The sequence below is a fragment of the Scylla paramamosain genome, chromosome 22, assembly GCF_035594125.1.
Source record: "Scylla paramamosain isolate STU-SP2022 chromosome 22, ASM3559412v1, whole genome shotgun sequence".
Classification (NCBI taxonomy): domain Eukaryota; kingdom Metazoa; phylum Arthropoda; class Malacostraca; order Decapoda; family Portunidae; genus Scylla; species Scylla paramamosain.
In genome coordinates, this window is record NC_087172.1 from 262,501 (window position 1) to 281,249 (window position 18,749).

An 18,749-nucleotide genomic window follows, 5' to 3' on the forward strand; every position below is an offset into this window, starting at 1 on the left:
GTTGATTAAGTATCTCTCTCTCTCTCTCTCTCTCTCTCTCTCTCTCTCTCTCTCTCTCTCTCTCTCTCTCTCTCTCTCTGTCTTTTGATGGGAAATAATACATTTTTCTCTAAATTTACGTATACTGTTTACACACACCGCTTCCTCTGGTAGTGTGCGCGCGCGCGGTGTGTGTGTGTGTGTGTGTGTGTGTGTGTGTGTGTGTTCGGTCTTATCATCTCTCTTGCCTCCTTCCCGTCCCACCTTGCCTCGCCAACAGCAGCAGGGGTTGAGTTGCAGCCGCGACCAAGCCAAGCCGGGTGCTCCGGGACAGGAGACTTGGACGCGGCCGAGCGGGAGGGACTACTTTGGACCAGCCGGGGACGCGGTGATCCAGGAGATGAAAGCAGAGAATATTGAAAAGTACCTCAGGTGGGCAGAATGTATATTTGTATCTCCATGTAACGCTATGTATCGTGCGTGTGGCGAAGGTGGATGAGTGAGACGAAGTGAATAACGGACGTGTGGGGTGTGTTAGATTGGGTGATGTATGACCACCGTTTATGTAATCTTTATATTTCCTTGAAACTCGCTAACCATGAAAAAGGGCGTGTAGATTCCCTTGAAACTCGCGTATCCTCTCTGAAACTCACGTAGATTCCCTTGAAACTCGCGTATCCTCTCTGAAACTCACGTAGATTCCCTTGAAACTCGTGTACCCTCTCTGAAACTCACATGAATTCAGTTGAGACTCGCGCACCCTCTCTGAAACTCATCCAAAACCTCTTCAAATTCGCTTACTCTCCATGAAACTCAACTAGATTCCCTTGAAACTCGCTTATCCTTTTTGAAACTCATTTACATTCCTTTGAAACTCATCTGCTTCCCCTGAAACTAATCTAGACACCCTTAACACACTCCTGCATCTTCCAAGCGCACTCCTGCATCCTCGTCTTGGAAGACACCCGAGGAATCATCTGAAATACCCTCCAGCTTTGATCTTCCCTTCATCAGGTACTTCACGAGCCAGGGCCACATGGCGGGCACTAAGCAGGACCTGGAGCAGGCTGAGTACCTGAAGAAGATGTGGGAGGAGCAAGGGCTGGACCAGGTGTTCCTTCAGCCTTACAACGTGCAGCTCTCCCACCCTGACCTCGCCCGTCCTAACAAGGTGAGGGGCAGGGGAGGAGGGATGGCTCTCTGCTCTCTCTCTCTCTCTCTCTCTCTCTCTCTCTCTCTCTCTCTCTCTCTCTTGCTCCTTTTTTTCACTTTCTGGATTTTTCTTTCAGTTTTTACATGTGCTTCTCTTTAGGTTGTAAGTTCCAGTGGTTGATTATTTTTTCTCCTCCTCCTCCTCCTCCTCCTCCTCCTCCTCCTCCTCCTTCTTCTTGTTCTTCTTCATCTTCTGTACTATCCTGTCTCTCCCACTAATAGATGATGTAGAATAGTTACTCAAACAGCCAACTAAGGGCCTCAAGGTCTGCTGCTGTTTGGTCTTTCTTTGTATTCCTTTGCATTTCTCCTCCCCTCCTCCTCCTCCTTCTCCTCAACCACCACCATCACCATCGCCACAACCTTTCTATCGTCGTGCAGGTTTTCTTGCTGGACGAGGCTGGCCAGGTCAAGTTCACATCAAGCGTCATGGAGGAGCCGCTGGACGGAGTGCCCTATGATGACTCCATCCCGCCTGCCTTCCTCGCCTTCTCCCCAGCAGGCACCGTCGTAACGGTTAGTGCATCGCCAGGGTGTTCTCTCTGCCTTCACCTTTTTTTTTTTTTTTTTCCTCAGTGTTTGGTGCGCACTTTGAAACTCTTGCCTCTCAGGACTGTTTTCCAAAGGCCACACAGATGCTTTTATTTATTTATTTATTTATTTATTTATTTATTTATGTGTCGGGTACTGACCTACGGCAACAAAAATAATAAAAGATAGTGAAATATTTAGGAACGTAGGAAGATAAGAACGTAAAAGAAGCTGTCATACCCACACATGGCAGTCCCTGCAGGAAAAACACCCAGCTATTTCGTTTTATACAAGGACTGCCACGTGTAGGCCTACTGGTATCTTGTAGTTTTGTTGATGCTCTTACGTTCCATTGTGAGCCAAGAACTTGAGAATATTGGTAAATAAGGGAAGCTGCAAGAAACCATCTGGCCTAAACGTGGCAGTCCCTACATGAAACATGCCTGCCTACCTCCATTTACCACCCTCATCATACATCTGATTTGTTACTCATGGTTGGGAGCTTGTTTACCTGTCCTTTGAACGACAACATAACGGCAATTCTGTGATGTGAGGACCGTTTCGTAGGAGACCAATTCCCGCCATTGCTGTGACAGAAGGAGAACCAGCGGGCCTCTTTATTTATTTATTGTTATTATTCTTAGCATTGTTTTTGCCTTTGGACAGATTTTCTCTTACACAAAAAGAAAAAAAATAGTATGATTATTTCACTCGAATCTCAATGGACACTTTTACTCCCCGCATTCTCCTATTTTTGTCCTCCTCGATGTTATAAGAAAACTGCAAAATGTCACCTCTTTCAAGATCAGTCGCTTAATTTATCGCCCAAATGAAGGAGTAACTGCCACCAAAATTAAACGTTTTTTTTTTTCTCGCTCAATTGAAGGGCGCATTTGCCCAAACGGAGTGCGCCCGAACACTGAGATAATTAATTAGTCATGTTGATCATTTGGGTGTTTTTTTTTTTTTCACTCACTGCTTTATTAATCTATCATTGTTGTCATGACAACGACCTTGAAGGCACAAATAGCTTTCATCAAAGTCAACTATCTTTGTTACGTTATCACTTTCACAATAAAAAAAATATAAACATTATCACTGTAAGCATAAAAAAAAACAATGCTCTTGAAAGCCTAGATAACGTCCAGTAGAGCCTCTTATCCTTGTCAATCGCTGGAAGTATACAAGCACAAATAAACACGTAAATAACCTTCATTAGAACCTGTTATCATTATCAGACTATCACTGCAGCAAGGAAAACACCCTTGAAAACCCAAATCATAACAAATGCAGTATACTCCCTTTGTCAAACTATTACTGCAGTCATGAAAAGCCCTTGAAAACCTAGACAATTGTCATTAGAGTCTGTTATCCTTGCCAGACTATCACTAGTCACTTCAAAACCCAAATTACAACTATCACATCGTTTTACTGTCGTCAAATTGTTACTACAGGCATGAAATCGCCATTGGAAACTTAAATCATTTCCACTGGATGGGGAGAAAGAAGTAAGGGGAGGAGAGAGAGAGAGAGAGAGAGAGAGAGAGAGAGAGAGAGAGAGAGAGAGAGAGAGAGAGAGAGAGAGAGAGAGAGAGAGAGAGAGAGAGAGAGAGAGTGTTTGGAAGCCGATGGGGATTATATGGATCCAGGATTTATTTCAAATGCATAAGAGCTTGCCGTGATATAAGTACACGGACAACGATTGTCATATTTCATTGGTTATTGAAGAAAGTTGTGGCATTTCTTATCAGTATTACAAAGTTTGTATAATCTATTATCCATTTTATTTAGTTATTTAGTCAGTCGATTAGTTAGTTACTTACTTATTTACTTAATTAGTTACTTTGTTGGCTAATTAGTTCATCAGTCAGTCAGTCAGTCAGTCAGTCAGTCAGTCAGTTAGGGTTTAGTCACTTGGTAGTGGGGCGGATGATACTCAGGTCATACAGGCCTTAGGTCAGATGTACCTCAAGACAGATCGACCTGAGTGCAAATAGGCCTCAGGACGTTTGGTACTCGAGACACTTGGTACGCAAACTACTTGGTCCCTAAAATGTCTCTAGACTCAGACGTCTGGACCACAGGCGTCGTGCGGGCAGCATGGGGATCCACACACACCAATGTAACGTTCACCAACTCACCCACATCCACCCATCTACTTAACCACTCAACCATATCCACCCTCTCACATTTACCCAACTACAGCCATAATTCCATCCATCTATCCATCGACTCACTTACTTAGTCAATTTATTTAGTTATTCAGTTATTCAGTTATTTAGTTCGTCAGTCAATCAAACAGTTAGTTAATTAGTCAGTAAATCGATTATTTGACAATGGCGTTGGTATTAGGATGAAGTATGCGCTCTCTGAATGCATCCTAAAACTTTCCATTAAATATTGTGTTTGTACGCCGACCTTAACGCCCTTGCCACAGGATAAGTTGGTGTACGTGAACTACGGCCTTTACGAGGACTTTCTGACGGCGGCCCAGGCTGGAGTGTCGGTGGAGGGACGTCTGGTCATTGCCAAGTTCGGGCGTGGCTTCAGGGGCGACAAAATTTTCAATGCTCAGAGATTCAAAGCCGCTGGGATCATCCTTTATACGTGAGCTACTGTGTGTCCTTGTGTTCTTCGTGTCTTAACCTTTCCTGTGTTATTGACAATAATTTTAGACCTACTTTCTAACTGCTACCCTTAAGATCTTGCAATCTTTGTGTGTGTGTGTGTGTGTGTGTGTGTGTGTGTGTGTGTGTGTGTGTGTGTGTGTGTGTGTGTGTGTGTGTGTGTGTGTGTGTGTGTGTGTGTGTGTGTGTGTGTGTTTTACCAGTTTCTGTTGTCCCTTACATAAAACAAAAAAAAAACATTACTTTTCTGTGCCCCTATTTCTTTTCTTTTTCCTTCCAAGGGACCCACATGACTATCACCCAGAATGGCAGAGCGGGGGCGCGGCATACCCCAACTCGTTCTGGCTGCCTGGGTCTGGGATACAGCGAGGCTCCATCATGTGGCATGACGGCGACCCGACCACCCCAGGCTACCCTTCACTAGGCGAGTGGGGGTGTGTTCTCACCTGTGCCCTTCACCTACTGCCTCTCATTACCTCTTGCTTCCCTGCCTTGTATCCCTCTCTAAATAGTGTCCTTGTTTGTCTTTATATTTAATCTTTGTTCCTCATCCTTGTCTTCCTGCTCCCGCTCATCGCCTTCCCGCCTTCCACCAGATGGAGTCTATCGGCTGCCGGAGGAACAGACGGACACCCCGAGGATTCCCGCCCATACAGTGAGTTACAACGATGCCCTCAAGCTGCTGATCAACATGGGCGGCCAGGAGGTGCCGGAGGAGTGGCGGGGAGCTCTGAACGTCACCTACAGGATGGGACCTTCCCTGGCGAGGCGCGGCTGGTGAGAATACTATTGTTGTGCCTTATCAGTCGGATGATATTTGTTCTTGTCCGCCTTGTTGGGGGAAGAACGATACGGTTAAGTTGATAAGATGGGTGGAGAGTGAGCTGCGATCCTGAACATTGATGCTTGATATTACTTTTTGTTAAGTTATTCTTCCTTTCCACATCTTAATTACTGGTTCATCTGACAGAAAAGTTTTCTTTCTCTTTCTCTCCTTTTCTCTCTAGCAAGGTCACAACTCCACTACTCACGACCTGTATAACTGTTGCATGCTAGATGAACAGGGACTACAGTGTAAAAGAAGACAAATTGCAAAAAGGGGATTCGAACCCTATTGGCTATGAGAAAAGTGTGCTAATCTCTACATCGCCGAGCCACTGACTCAATAAAAAAAAACAGGTTTAAATATTTCCGATTGTTATGAAAGCTGTTTAGGAGGTAAGATATCAATAACTGTCTTATATGTTGATGTTTATATACTTCATCTGTCTGTTTATCTTTATATTCATCTATCTGTCCGTCTGTTTGTCTCTCGCCTGTCTGTACTCCCGTATTTGTCTATCAGTCTGTCTGCCAGTCTCTCTCTCTCTCTCTCTCTCTCTCTCTCTCTCTCTCTCTCTCTCTCTCTCTCTCTCTCTCTCTCTCTCTCTCTCTCTCTCTCTCTCTCTCTCTCTCTCTCTCTCTCTCTCTCTCTCTCTCTCTCTCTCTCTCTCTCTCTCTCTCTCTCTCTCTCTCTCTCTCTCTCTCCATTTCTCTCCTCTCCTCTCTTCTCCTCTCCTCTCATCTCATCTCATCTCACTCCCTCTCTTCACCTCTATCCTCTACCCTTCCTTCCTCTTCTCTTTTCTCCTCACCTCAATCCTCTACTCTTCCTTCCTCTTCTCTTTTCTCCTCTCTCATCTCCTCCTCTCTCCACTGTCCTTCCCTCCCTTCGCCATCTCTTCTCTTCTCCTTCACTACCACAAGTCCCACACGCAGGCAGGTGAAGCTTGAAGTGAACAACGTAAAGCGAATCGTACCCACCTACAACGTGATCGGCGTGTTACGAGGCAGCGAGGAACCAGACCGCTACGTCATCTATGGCAACCACCGAGACTCTTGGACCTTCGGCTCTTGTGATCCCTCCTCCGCCACGGCCACCATGATGGAGATGGTGCGCTCCTACGGGGTGCTGCTGTCCCGAGGTATGTTCTTACTTTTACAGGATTAAGTCAAGATCATAATGGCCCGTCTCTTCAAGTTAATGTCGTATAGGATAACCGCCTAGAGATGCCACGTTGTGTAACTCTATCTCGGTGTAAAACCAGGGTGGCGTCCACGCCGATCCATCATATTTGGGTCGTGGGGCGCGGGTGAGTACGGTTTCTTCGGCACTACGGAGTTTGTGGAGGAGTACCTGAAGATGTTCGAAGCGCGGGCCGTGGCGCACCTCAATGTGGACCTGGCGATCATCCAGACCTACAACCTGCTGGTGTCCGCCACGCCGCTCCTGCATAAAGTGATCAAGGAGGCCACGAAGAAGGTAAGAATGACGGTGATGGGGCTGGAAGGAATGGGTGAAGAGAAGGGAAGGGGAGATGGAAGTGAGTGAACAAAGAAGGGATGGATGGAGGGAAGGGAGGTGAGTGAGCAAAGAAGGGATGGATGGAAGGAAGGGAAAATGGAAGTGAGGGAGGGAGGGGGGGAGGAAAGGAGAAAGGAAGGAAGGAAAGATTAGTGAGGGTAGGAAGGAACAAAGTGAAGAAAATAAAAAAAATACAGAAAGTGAAGAATAAGACGGAGTAAGTATACGGAAGAAACTAAGAGAAAGAAGAGACAGCGAGTGAATGTGACAAGGAAATGAACCAGGAGGACTATAATTACTTACCTGATATCGTGTCTCACTTCTTGCTCGTACCTCACTAAGGTCAGGTGTGAAGATCAGCAAGTGTTAGTTACCAGATCATCCTGAGTGTCTTGGGAGGTTGGAGACTCGGGACAGGTATGAGTAACCAATGCCGAGGGATACAGCCTGCATCTCCTGACCTTGGGTGAATTATAGCGTGTCTTTCTTTCTGACCTCACCTCAGGCCTGGTAAGGAGGCGAGGCATATGTACAACAATTCCTTAAGCCTGTCGTATACCTGGTTAATAAGACTGCTTATGGAGGTGTTGCTTGGTATGAAAGGGCACGAAAATATAATGTAAAGTAATATCGAAAAAAAAAATGTAATACAGTTTCTTATGTTTATCGTCCTTAGTTTTTACAATCATGCAGTATCGTAGCGCATGCTCTCCCCTCAGCCTCCTGCTCTTGCATTCCCTCTCTCACCGCTGCTCCTCGTTTTTCGTCCTTCCGCAGACCCCGGCGCCTGAGCCTGGCCTGGGCTACGAGACACTGTGGGAGCACTGGACGCAGAGAGTGCGGGCGGCGTCTCCTGACCTCATGGACTACTCCCTCGCCTCCCTCAGTGAACACTCTCCATTCTACCAGATGGTCGGCGTCCCAACCTCCTACATGGTTTGGGAAATCAATTTTGTAAGGGCCTCTTTATTTCTGAATTGTAGTTCTATTTAGTATTAATTCTGGCGAGTCTGACTATTTGCGTAAGGGACTTTGTTACTCTTACAGGAATGCTATGAAGCGCTATTGTCTCTGACTGTGATGTGATATTAAGCCAGGTATCTTTACTTTCTTACTCTTTTGGCTACTCTACTTATGGATCGGCTACTCTAGTTATGGATTAACCTTCTCCAACGCGTTTGCTCCTCTGTGCCTTCCTCAGTCACACTCATTACAAGCATATCTTCCTTCACTGCATCCATAAGCCTTATCTTAGGTCTTCCTCTCCTTCTCCTGCCTCGTAGACCCATCTCCAGCATCTTCTTCAGTTAATTAATCAGTCAGGACAGCGGTGTTTCTAGACAGTTTGTATTCACCTAAATTAATCCATCACTAAATCAGGACAGCGTTGTTTCTTGACACTTTGCTTACCTACACAACATTCTTCTCAGTCAGTCAATTAATCAGTCAATCAGGAGAGCGGCGTTTCTGGACAGTTTGGTTATTTACACAGTAATTTGCCACACGCAGTCGACACTGAGAGCAAGATGCTCTTCACCCTGCAGGAGGAATACGACTGGTCAGACTACCCGCTCTATCACACCACCTTCGAGGACTTTGACGCCATGAAGAACCTGCTGGACCCCGAATTCCGCTACCACCTCGCGCTTGGCCGGCTGTGGGCACTCATGGGTCTTGGTCTCGCCGACTCTAAGGTATGGTATCGTAATGCCACCTTTGTTGTCCTGCATCCGTCCCTCCCAAAGTACTAGATGACGTGACGTGATCTGTCTGTCCTTGCACAGATCCTCCCAATGGACCCCGAGGACGAGACGGTGATGCTGCGGAAACTGGTGGCGGGGCTGAGGCAAGACTACGGCGACGTGATGCAGGTGGAGGGCGTTACGCTGGGTAAGGCGTGAGGGACGGAGGGGGGAGGGGACGGGACGGGGGTTACCTGTGGGGAATTATGGATTTATACGTGATGATTGACGAGGTTGGTTTAAGCATACACACACACACACACACACACACACACACACACACACACACACACACACACACACACACTCAAATATGCTTTCTCTCTCTCTCTCTCTCTCTCTCTCTCTCTCTCTCTCTCTCTCTCTCTCTCTCTCTCTCTCTCTCTCTCTCTCTCTCTCTCTCCATGTTCTCTGCTTTGAAAAAAAAAATGTTAGCGTTTTTGTTAATAGTTTTAATGTTTAAGCTTCGATCTACGTTTTAAGTACTTTAATATGGGTTATATAGTGGTTAAGAACTTTTTAATTGTGATTTTGTAGTCAATAAATCTATCTATTCATCTATCTATTTATCTATATATCTATCTGTCTATCTATATCTATCTACTTATCTGAGTACCTGTCTATCCATCTGTTTATCTCTGTATCTATCTGTCGCTGGTATAGGGAGAGAGGCAACATCACTACGTAGAGTGGCTCAACCAATGTTGGTGTGGCGATGCTTGCTATTCCAGATTGCTCTTTGACTTCACAGATTTCAAGCAAGCATTTCTCCCTGTCAGTAAATCTACCTGTCTAGCGGTGCTGTTGTGAATGGAGGCGGCAGCTTAGACTGACTGAACCAATATTGTTGTGGTGGTGCTTCCTATTCCTGATTTCTCTTTGACTGTACAGATTTTTCAGCGAGCATTTCTCCCGTCAATAATTCCATCTATCTCATCCATCGACCTCCCCTGCCAAAGATCCCCTGGAGGCGGTGGTGGGCCGCTTCGAGAAGGCTGCCCGCGCCTTCAATGCCAAGCTGCACAACCTCACCTCTGTGCCGTGAGTGTCAACGAGGCCATGACCGCCCTGTCAGTAATGGTGGTGGTGGTGGTAGTGGTGGTGGTGGTGGTAGTAGTAGTGGTAGTAGTAGTAGTAGTAGTAGTAGTAGTAGTTTTTTTCTTTTTTTTTTTTTACGTAAGAGGGTCACTGGCCAAGGGAAACCAGAAGAGAAAAAAGAATCCCACTGAGGTGCCAATCCCAAAAGAGATGACAAGAGAATCATCGAAAATTGAAGGATAATATTATTATTATTATTATTATTATTATTATTATTAGTAGTAGTAGTAGTAGTAGTAGTAGTAGTAGTAGTAGTAGTAGTAGTAGTTGTTGTTGTTGTAACGGGTGGGGACCAGATTCCCCCTAGACAATTTTTCTCCCCGACATTTCCTCCCTTAGTCAGTCCCCCCCTGGACACATTCCCCCTGGACACGTTCCCCCCTGGATATAATCTACCCTGGACATTCCCCTCTGGACATTTTCCCCCGTGGACAGCCCCTCCTTTCATTCACCTCTTCTCTTCCCTTGCCTCAGACAGTTGAGCTGCTGTTCCAGACCTTAAACTATCACTTAAACTATCACCTGCCAGAGTGGTGCTACATTGTTTATTGGGACAGTAGTTCATATATTGCTGTTAACAGTTTGTTAGAGTTTCATGACTCAGTTTAGAGTGTCTAGTTTCAGTTCAAACAGTGTCTTCCCGTCTGACACTGAATCTCAGGTTAGTTCCTGCCACAGCCCTCACACGACATAGAAGTAGTGAAAACATGATTTTATTAGCTTTTTTATTATCTAATAAATACTTAACAAATACTGCAGATAATCTGTCGTCTTTCTTCAGATATATGAATGCATTCACAAATTTAACAAAAATCTTGTACAGAATAATGAGACTGGAATATCCAGGAGGGGAAATTATTCATTAGGGAAAATTATGGATCACCTGAAGATCCGCCACCCCAGCCACACTCGGGGTGGCAGATCTTCAGGTGAGACAATCTGGGGTGGCGGATCTTCAGGTGATCCCATACTTTTAATGAAGTAAACTTTTTTCTGCATTTTTTATATCCACTCAGTTTTTTAATGCGTTCATGTTGTTAGGTTAGGTTAGGTTAGGCTAACCTAACCTAACCTAACCTAACCAAGTGAGAGAGTCTGGGGTGGTGGATCTTCAGGTGAGACAATCTGGGGTGGCGGATCTTCAGGTGATCCCTGTGGGGTAGCGGATCTTCAGGTGATCCAAAATTATCCATGAGGGGAATCGTCTAGTGGGGACACAGTCCAGGGCTGGAAATTGTCCAGAGAGGAACAAGTCAGTGACGGAATTATCCAGGGGGAAGATGTCATACACTCTGTAGTAACAGCAGTACTAGCAGTGGTAATATTATTTATAACAATAATAGTAATAACAAGAATAAGAAGAATACATTGATTCACACACACACACACACACACACACACATCCCTTAACCTGCTTTCATCTTGTCTCCCGCAGGCCGCTTCTCGCCCGACAACTGAACGACCAGCTCATGCTCCTGGAGAAATGCTACACGCACGGCGAGGGTAGTCACCACCGCCCGTACATGAAGTAAGTATGCTAGTATACCTTGCAATCTCGTATTCACTCACTAATTCACTAACTGTTTGATTACTAATGGTAATGTGGTGCTTGTTCTTTTATTCACTTACTCATTCATCCTTTCATTACTAGTGATAATATGACGCTTGTTCTTACATTCATTCATTCACTCATTCACTAACTCTTTGACAGCTAATGCTAATATGACGCGTTCTTTTATTTTAGTAACTCTAAACTATTTTATTAAGCGAAAATAAAAATAAATTTGAAAAAAAAAATAGAAACTCGATCTCTCGTTTTGCTGTCAAAGTTTTTCACCTTACCAATCAGGTCACAAGTAATCAACAAGGCGCTAGATATAATTGTTTTAATCGGGCTTCATTGTCCTGTCACTGCACTCGGCCTTCCTGGGTGCTTCGGGTCCCCTACAACAGGAGAGACAGGGTGTCCCCACTCACATTCTCTCTCATAATCTCACTAACGAGTATTATACTGGCAAATTATTTAAAAGGCTGGGATTGACCCGTTGCGGAACACTCGAGGCACCTACGAGACACTACCAAGCACGCCTCTTTCCTGATTCCTATTTTCTCCCATGAAAATCCATTAGATGGTTGCTATTTTCCTCGTACACAACAATCCTAATAGCAAATTCACAAGAGTATACCGTGGAAATAGCACAGGGTAGGAAGAGATGCGTTGCGGTCTGTTTATTTATACCGTTGCTCGATTCCTTTCCAGAAACATGGTATTCGGAACGGACAACATGAACCAGTACGGCGGATGGCTAGCGCCGGGTGTGCGGGACGCCCTTTGGGAGGCCAAGAGATGCAGCGCTTCCTGTCCTCAGGCGTGGCAGGTCGTGCAGCAGCAGCTCTCCGTCCTGCAGGCAGCCATCAACGCCGCGGCACTCGCCCTCAAGGACATACAGTATATGTAGGCGGACGGAGACGTCGGCGCCGCTCCCAGCACGGACACTGCCAGCTCGCCATCACGCACTGGCAACGTTAATTATGTATTGAATGGTTAGCTTATGTTATGTATTATAGATTATTTATATATCTAATAGTACTAGTAGAAATGCAATTTGATCTGCTGTTTTTACGTTGTTCCCTTGCGTTGTGGTAATACAGCTGTGAATATTTGGCTCTCAAAGTGGTAGATTAATGGAAAAGACTCCGTAATGAAGTTGTTAATGCCACCATTAGAGAGAGAGAGAGAGAGAGAGAGAGAGAGAGAGAGAGAGAGAGAGAGAGAGAGAGAGAGAGAGACCTCACTTCCTTGGATACTGATAAGTGAGGCAACAGTTTGAAACAAAATTAAGTCAGGTGCACCTGTGTGGCGGCCAGGTGTGTCGAAAGGCGAACCCTTCACCTATGCATAGATAGAGGCGAGTGGTGGTACGGTGCAGCTCATCTGTCGTAATCCTTACCAAAATAAATATTCAGTACCGTACCATTGTAATGCATCAGTTAAATTTAGAATTCGCTTAACATACCCGAAAGAAAAATATGATATACAGACATAGTATGATGTATTAAACCTGTGTGTTGTTTTCGTACCGTACTATAAGATTTCGTACTTAATTACTACTACTACTACTACTACTACTACTACTACTACTACTAATAATAATAATAATAATAATAATAATAATGATAGTAGTAGTAATAATAATAATACCTGTTGGATTTAGGTTTCATTTGATTAAAACCGGAAGGTGGGTATGACAGAGACATCAAGGTCCTATATAATGTACTAAACATGCGCATCACTTTCGTACAGTACTATAAAGAAAATTCGTACCGTAATTTTGTGTCGTTCCTGTAATCGTACCGTACCGTAATTTCGTGCATACCATATCTTACTATAGAAAAAAAAAATTACCGTAACATCATACGGTATGATCATATAGTACCATAATTTCGTATATACCATATCTTACTATAGAAAAATTGTACCGTAATATCGTACCGTACATTTACCATATCATAATTGTACCGTAATTTCGTAAACATGCTAGTACAGTACTATATTGCATGTTCTGCTTGGTACTGTTTCCATTCTATAGCATAAGCCTCAGATGTACATTCATCCTTACCTTCACCTTTATCCCTTCAAAACTTACGCAACTTTCTACACCACCACGTTGCCATCACTATATATGAAGTGACATCTGCGTTTTGTAACTCCTTCAACGCTTCAATAGTTGCGCCATAAACAAACTGAGATAATTATTGATTTTTTTACTTATTATATTTATCGACCACAACATATCAGTTACAAACAATCCTCAGTGTGATCCATAGACACCAATTACATACACTGAAAGAAAAATTATAAATGTTCAATAAAATCAAATAGATAAACTCTTTCATGGAGAGGAGGAGGATTAAATACGTAGACCCATCAGACAGAAAGACAATAGGAACAATCAAAGAGGTTTATGGATGTAGTGAAGGAGGACATGCGGGTGATGGGAGCAACAAAGAGAAAGTTTATGGATCCACTGAAGGAAGACACGCCAGTTATGGGGGCAACGAAAGGCACAAAAGACAAAGTAAGGTGGAGACGGGGCTAGTATATAGAAGTTATACGTCTTTGAAGAAGTGGCCGCTATTAATTAACCAACATGTGGTAATAGAAGACTTGTGGTAATAACACGACTAGCCGCTTTTGATTCGAAGGTCAAATTAAAATAAAAATATAAATAAAGGAGGAATTGATAGGTGAAATGATAGGTAAACTGAATAGACTCAGTAATCTGGTTGTTAGTGATGAGTCATTACGGAAATTTAAAGGAAGATTAGACATATTTATGGACAGGGATGATAGGCAGAAATAGGAAGGAATGTTTCATACGGGGACTGTGAAGTTTGTACCTGACGGCTTCTTGCAGCTTCCCTTATTTTCTTGTTATTTTTTATTTATTTATTTATTTATTTATTTATTCTTATTTTTTTACTTCAATCTTGCTGTTATGATCGTGGCTGAAATACAAGATTGCACCCTAAGAATCAGACTTATAGGAGTGTGTGCAGAGAGGAAGAAGTCGGTGTTGAGATGTCACCTCTGTCATCACTACAGAGGCATGAAAAGCTAAATTCTAATTTAAGTTTTACTCTAAATGATATACGATAAACTTCATTCATCTTATGCTTCCTTCCTCTATTTTTTTTTTTTGCTGAAGGTGCATGGAAACATTGAGGTTACATTGTACACCTGGCAGTGTTAAGAAAAAGTCGTGAAAAAGAGAACATGGTTTTTCGTCTTTACAGTATTTTAACTCAATCTGAATGATATATGTTAAACTTTATACCACCTGTTTCCCACCTCTCTGCTGTGCTAAGGCTGCATAAAGGTACTGAGTTAATCTTGTTATTTATGACCAGGCAGTGGTAAAGAAAAAAAAAAGTAAAAGAGAGAACTTGGTTTTTACTTTGGGAGTACACGCCTTAAATATTATTCTGAATGATATACATTAAACTTTATTCTTGCTGTTTCCCGTCTCCTTTCTGTGGTAAGGTTGCATAACGGTATCGGGTTTACAGTGTATGCAGTGTTGTTAATGAACAGAAAGGTCGTGAAAGAGAAAACATTGTTTTAGCTTTACGGTTCTTTTAATCTGAATGATATAAGTTAAACATTATTCCGCTTGTTTCCCGCAAAGGCTGCGTAAAGATATGTTTATGGCCAGACAGTGTTCAGCAGTGAAAAAGAGAAGATGTTTTTTGGCTTAGTATTATTTCAAGTTTTCTCCTATGTGTCTTAACGCTTTCTGTGATAAGACTGGATGAAGGTGCTGGGTTTACTGAATATTAAGGGAAGACGTAAAAGAGATGACATGGTTTCTGGTTCAGCAGCAAGTGTGTGTGTCGCTTATAAGTCTAGGTGTGACGGTCTTATAATAAGAGACTGCTAGGTGATTACATATAGTACGCACCTCACGGCCCACAGGTGCACGGCTCGCTTCTCTGCGTCATGACACCTGTGCCGTGCGTCACACCTGTGCACCTACATAAATTACAAATCAGAATCATGCGCTGAAGTAGCTCTCTCTCTCTCTCTCTCTCTCTCTCTCTCTCTCTCTCTCTCTCTCTCTCTCTCTCTCTCTCTCTCTCTCTCTCTCTCTCTCTCTTCCCCCTTTCATCAGTACATAGACTGGGTAATTTTTTTAGATTTCTTGTTAATATTTAGAGTTATGTGTGTGTGTGTGTGTGTGTGTGTGTGTGTGTGTGTGTGTGTGTGTGTGGAAGCGCGCGAGCCTCAACTAAGTCAGGATATTCTTTATAATAGAAACGCTTTATGAAGAGATGCTGTTATTTACTTTAGGGCAACATAACATTAAGAGAAGGTTGTAGTGGCGGAAAACTCAACCATCTAATAAATATTTGGCAGAATATTTGCGCCAAACACGATGGCGAGCCATGTGTTGCCTCCGGACCCTAACACTACAATACTACAACACTGCACACAAGAGTCTTGGAGCGGCAAGTTGTGGGGGTTTCATCCTGCGATCAGCTACACAGTGTGCAGCTTACAGATGAAGTAGTGAGAGCTGGTACACCTCTCGTCTGCAAGGAAGAAGCGTCTGTAGGATGACATGAAGCCGCAATAGTTGGAATTGTAGTGGTCATCGGGTTCATTGGTGGCCCAGTAAGGCGCTCCTCCAGGCACGGGATCTCCAGACACCCAGTACCATTCCTGGTCCCCTGTGGCGTCAGCAGCGCCCACCCAGTGGCTCTTGTCGCGCTCTGAGGCACGGCGGAAAGACAGACGGTTAGCGTAGGCATAGACAAATAAATAGGTTATATATCTATATCCATCTATCTATCTATCTATCTATCTATCTATCTATCTATCTATCTATCTATCTATCTATCTATCTATCTATCTATATATATATATATATATATATATATATATATATATATATATATATATATATATATATATATATATATATATATATATATATATATATATATATATATATATATATATATGTAGAGAGAGAGAGAGAGAGAGAGAGAGAGAGAGAGAGAGAGAGAGAGAGAGAGAGAGAGAGAGAGAGAGAGAGAGTTGATCAAAGACAGACTAAACAAACACACAGACAGACACAGCGAGCCCACCTGCCACTTCGAGGTGGTGTGCCATCTTGGTGAACTCCTCACACGAGGCTGGGGAGAACAGTTCACCTTGGTTGTCACTAAAGTTGTTGCGACAATGATCCTCGGCTTCATCCCACGTCTTCATGGTGTCGCTGAACCAGTAGCAGAACTCGCCCACCTGCAGCGGCACTCAGCGTCAGGACCAACACATTCACACGCCGAAGTATTCATAACACTCTAAATCTTAAGACCAGTATTATGAAATGGATTCCTTTCTGTCTATTTCCTGAAGGAGATCGACACATTATGTAATGCCGTTTTTTTTTTTTTTTTTTTTTTAAGGGATGGCTCTTCCCTATAGGTTTATTGTAGAATTGGAGAGCACCGCAGGGCTACTCCATTTACTCTATCTGATATGACAGATGCATCTTTAGATAAGCATAAGGACCTTGAATATGTGCATGTTGGGAACTCCAGCCTCCAAAGATGAAGAAGCAAAACCCTGGCGTTACAGGAGTAGACAGACTCACCTGCACGCTGTCTGCTGGGCAGTCCAGCGTCACAGGACGCACCGCTTCCCGAGTGTCGCGGCCATGGCCGTGCTTTGGCACCTGGCACACGAAAGGCCTGCGGGATACAACTGTATCACTGAGCGTAGAGGGTCTTTTGGTAAATTGCTTATCTTAGGAATACTTTTGAGCAAACATGTGTAGTCATTGTAAAATAAAGGTAATTTCACTATAAGAAATAAAAGGGTTGCAGGCTGTGCAGCGCCAAACCTCCCCACCCCCCACCCACACACACACACACACACACACACACACACACACACACACACACACACAAGAGCACCTCTGCTGTCCCAGTCCCTACTTGTCGTGTCCTTCAAAGTGACACTCTGGCCACTCACTTTTGCTCCTCGCAGGCGAAGTCAGCTAGCTGGAAGAAGGAGGAGCTGTCCATGGCGGCGCAGTCCTGCTCATTGTCATCGCCCTCCCTGTACGCAAAGAAAGGCACCCCCGTGGACAGCACCGTGCCGTCCACCCACCTCCAGTTGTTGACAATGAACTCTGTGTGCGCGCCAACCCAGAAGGCGGAGTCTGCGGGAGCTGCGAGAGGAAAGTTGCGTCTGTACAATGATGTCTGACTCGTCTTTCAGTAGTGGCACTGGAAGGAGTGTTGGAGCAGACAAGGCCTCTACTGCCTCAGAGCATTGTGGACAGATAATTACAGAAGCTCTATACACCTTCCCTCGCTACAAGTCAGGCCACCTCAACATCACAGAATTGCATGGGTCAGGCCTCACCGTTGAATGCCAGGTAGCCGGTGAAGACCGTGAAGGCGTCGCAGGAGGGGAATACGGCCAGATCACCCAACTCGTAGCCGCCCATGGACTGACAGAAGGCGCGGGCCTCGGACCATCCCACCTTCAGTTCCGTTTCGATGTAATAGCAGCTGTCGCCCACCTCCTGGAAGGGCGCATTGCATGCCCGCCCTGGAGCAGCAATACACAGTATCATCAGTATTGTTGTTGTTGTACTATGTGTGTGTGTGTGTGTGTGTGTGTGTGTGTGTGTGTGTGTGTGTGTGTAGAGCTAACCTGAGGCCGCCGCCAGCAGAAGGAAGAAGAGGGTGGTTGCGAGGCGCTCCATGACTTCTGTGAAGCACTGCAGCAAGTGTGGATATTTATGGGAGCGTGTGGGGGCGGGGCTGGTAAGGCAGGGCAAGGAGGGGTGGAGTACTTTTGGGCAACATTGTGATGGGAAACAAGAGACGCACTGCACCTGAGCACAGTACTACTCCCAGTCATTACGCAACGCCCCGTATCTGTGGACACACGTGCAAGAGGACAAGGCAACGATTTCCAAACACTACAGTTCTTAGCGACGCAGAGGAGCTCATGTGCCGCAATCCCAATATGCTATATTCCATGAATGGCCTGGAACAATCACCATTGCATTTTTTTTTTTTTTATGTACGAAGGACACTGGTCAAGGGCAACAAATATCCCCCCCCAAAAAAAATGCCCACTGAAATGCCAGTCCCATAAAAGGGTCAAAGCAGTAATCAAAAATTGATGAATAAGATCTTGAAACCTCCCTCTTGAAGGAATTCAAGTCATAGGAAGGTGGAAATACAGAAGCAGGCAGGGAGCTCCAGAGTTTACCAAAGAAAGGGATGAATGATTGAGAATACTGGTTAACTCTTGCGTTAGAGAGGTGGACAGAATAGGGGTGAGAGAAAGAAGAAAGTCTTGTGCAGCGAGGCCGCGGGAGGAGGGGAGGCATGCAGTTAGCAAGATCAGAAGAGCAGTCAGCATGAAAATAGCGGTAGAAGACAGCTAGAGATGCAACATTGCGGCGGTGAGAGAGAGGCTGAAGACAGTCAGTTAGAGGAGAGGAGTTGATGAGACGAAAAGCTTTTGATTCCACCCTGTGTATGCATCTTTTTAACCTCTAAACATTAGTCATATTTTGTTAAACTCTTCATATACGTTTCATTTCTCCAGTTAGAATATTCTTTCTGTATTCTGTTTCACTATTTAGTGTCGCCTTTCGTCTCAGGAAAGCGACGAATTACTGGCAT

At 44.4% G+C, this 18,749-nt stretch overlaps 2 protein-coding genes across 5 annotated transcripts in view; one reads left to right on the forward strand and one right to left on the reverse strand.

The window, feature by feature from the left end:
• LOC135111375 (putative N-acetylated-alpha-linked acidic dipeptidase) overlaps window positions 1–15,809 on the forward strand; it is a 26,511-nt gene extending 10,702 nt beyond the window's left edge. For 2 of the 4 annotated variants that reach the window (XM_064024591.1, XM_064024589.1), the window contains 14 exons: window positions 260–411; window positions 994–1,150; window positions 1,573–1,707; window positions 4,160–4,329; window positions 4,631–4,773; window positions 4,946–5,126; window positions 6,108–6,313; window positions 6,437–6,651; window positions 7,471–7,647; window positions 8,238–8,387; window positions 8,478–8,583; window positions 9,395–9,476; window positions 10,969–11,061; window positions 11,794–15,809. In XM_064024591.1, coding sequence (XP_063880661.1) covers window positions 260–411; window positions 994–1,150; window positions 1,573–1,707; window positions 4,160–4,329; window positions 4,631–4,773; window positions 4,946–5,126; window positions 6,108–6,313; window positions 6,437–6,651; window positions 7,471–7,647; window positions 8,238–8,387; window positions 8,478–8,583; window positions 9,395–9,476; window positions 10,969–11,061; window positions 11,794–11,992 — 2,166 coding nt within the window. In that variant the 3' untranslated portion in view covers window positions 11,993–15,809. Of the gene's footprint in view, window positions 1–259; window positions 412–993; window positions 1,151–1,572; window positions 1,708–4,159; window positions 4,330–4,630; window positions 4,774–4,945; window positions 5,127–6,107; window positions 6,314–6,436; window positions 6,652–7,470; window positions 7,648–8,237; window positions 8,388–8,477; window positions 8,584–9,326; window positions 9,477–10,968; window positions 11,062–11,793 lie in introns of all 4 variants that reach the window. The other 2 variants (XR_010273717.1, XM_064024590.1) reach the window with 2 other exon arrangements.
• LOC135111378 (lymphocyte antigen 75-like) lies at window positions 15,355–17,921 on the reverse strand. The gene is made up of 6 exons (XM_064024594.1): window positions 17,764–17,921; window positions 17,470–17,658; window positions 17,074–17,272; window positions 16,694–16,790; window positions 16,185–16,341; window positions 15,355–15,806 (listed from the first exon to the last, which is right to left on the reverse strand). Exons 1-6 carry the CDS (start codon window positions 17,813–17,815, stop codon window positions 15,574–15,576), a joined length of 927 nt encoding a protein of 308 aa, XP_063880664.1. The 5' UTR covers window positions 17,816–17,921; the 3' UTR covers window positions 15,355–15,573.
• Between the last annotated feature and the right edge of the window lie 828 nt (window positions 17,922–18,749).

What these genes read in the sequence shown, in the direction of transcription:
- LOC135111378 (XM_064024594.1), bottom strand. Translation starts at nt 17,815, where the DNA reads ATGGAGCGCCTCGCAACCACCCTCTTCTTCCTTCTGCTGGCGGCGGCC. An exon ending in TTCGCCTGCGAGGAGCAAAA is followed by an intron (nt 16,791 to 17,073) that starts GTGAGTGGCCAG and finishes TGTATCCCGCAG; the next exon opens with GCCTTTCGTGTGCCAGGTGC. An exon ending in ACACCACCTCGAAGTGGCAG is followed by an intron (nt 15,807 to 16,184) that starts GTGGGCTCGCTG and finishes GCCGTGCCTCAG; the next exon opens with AGCGCGACAAGAGCCACTGG.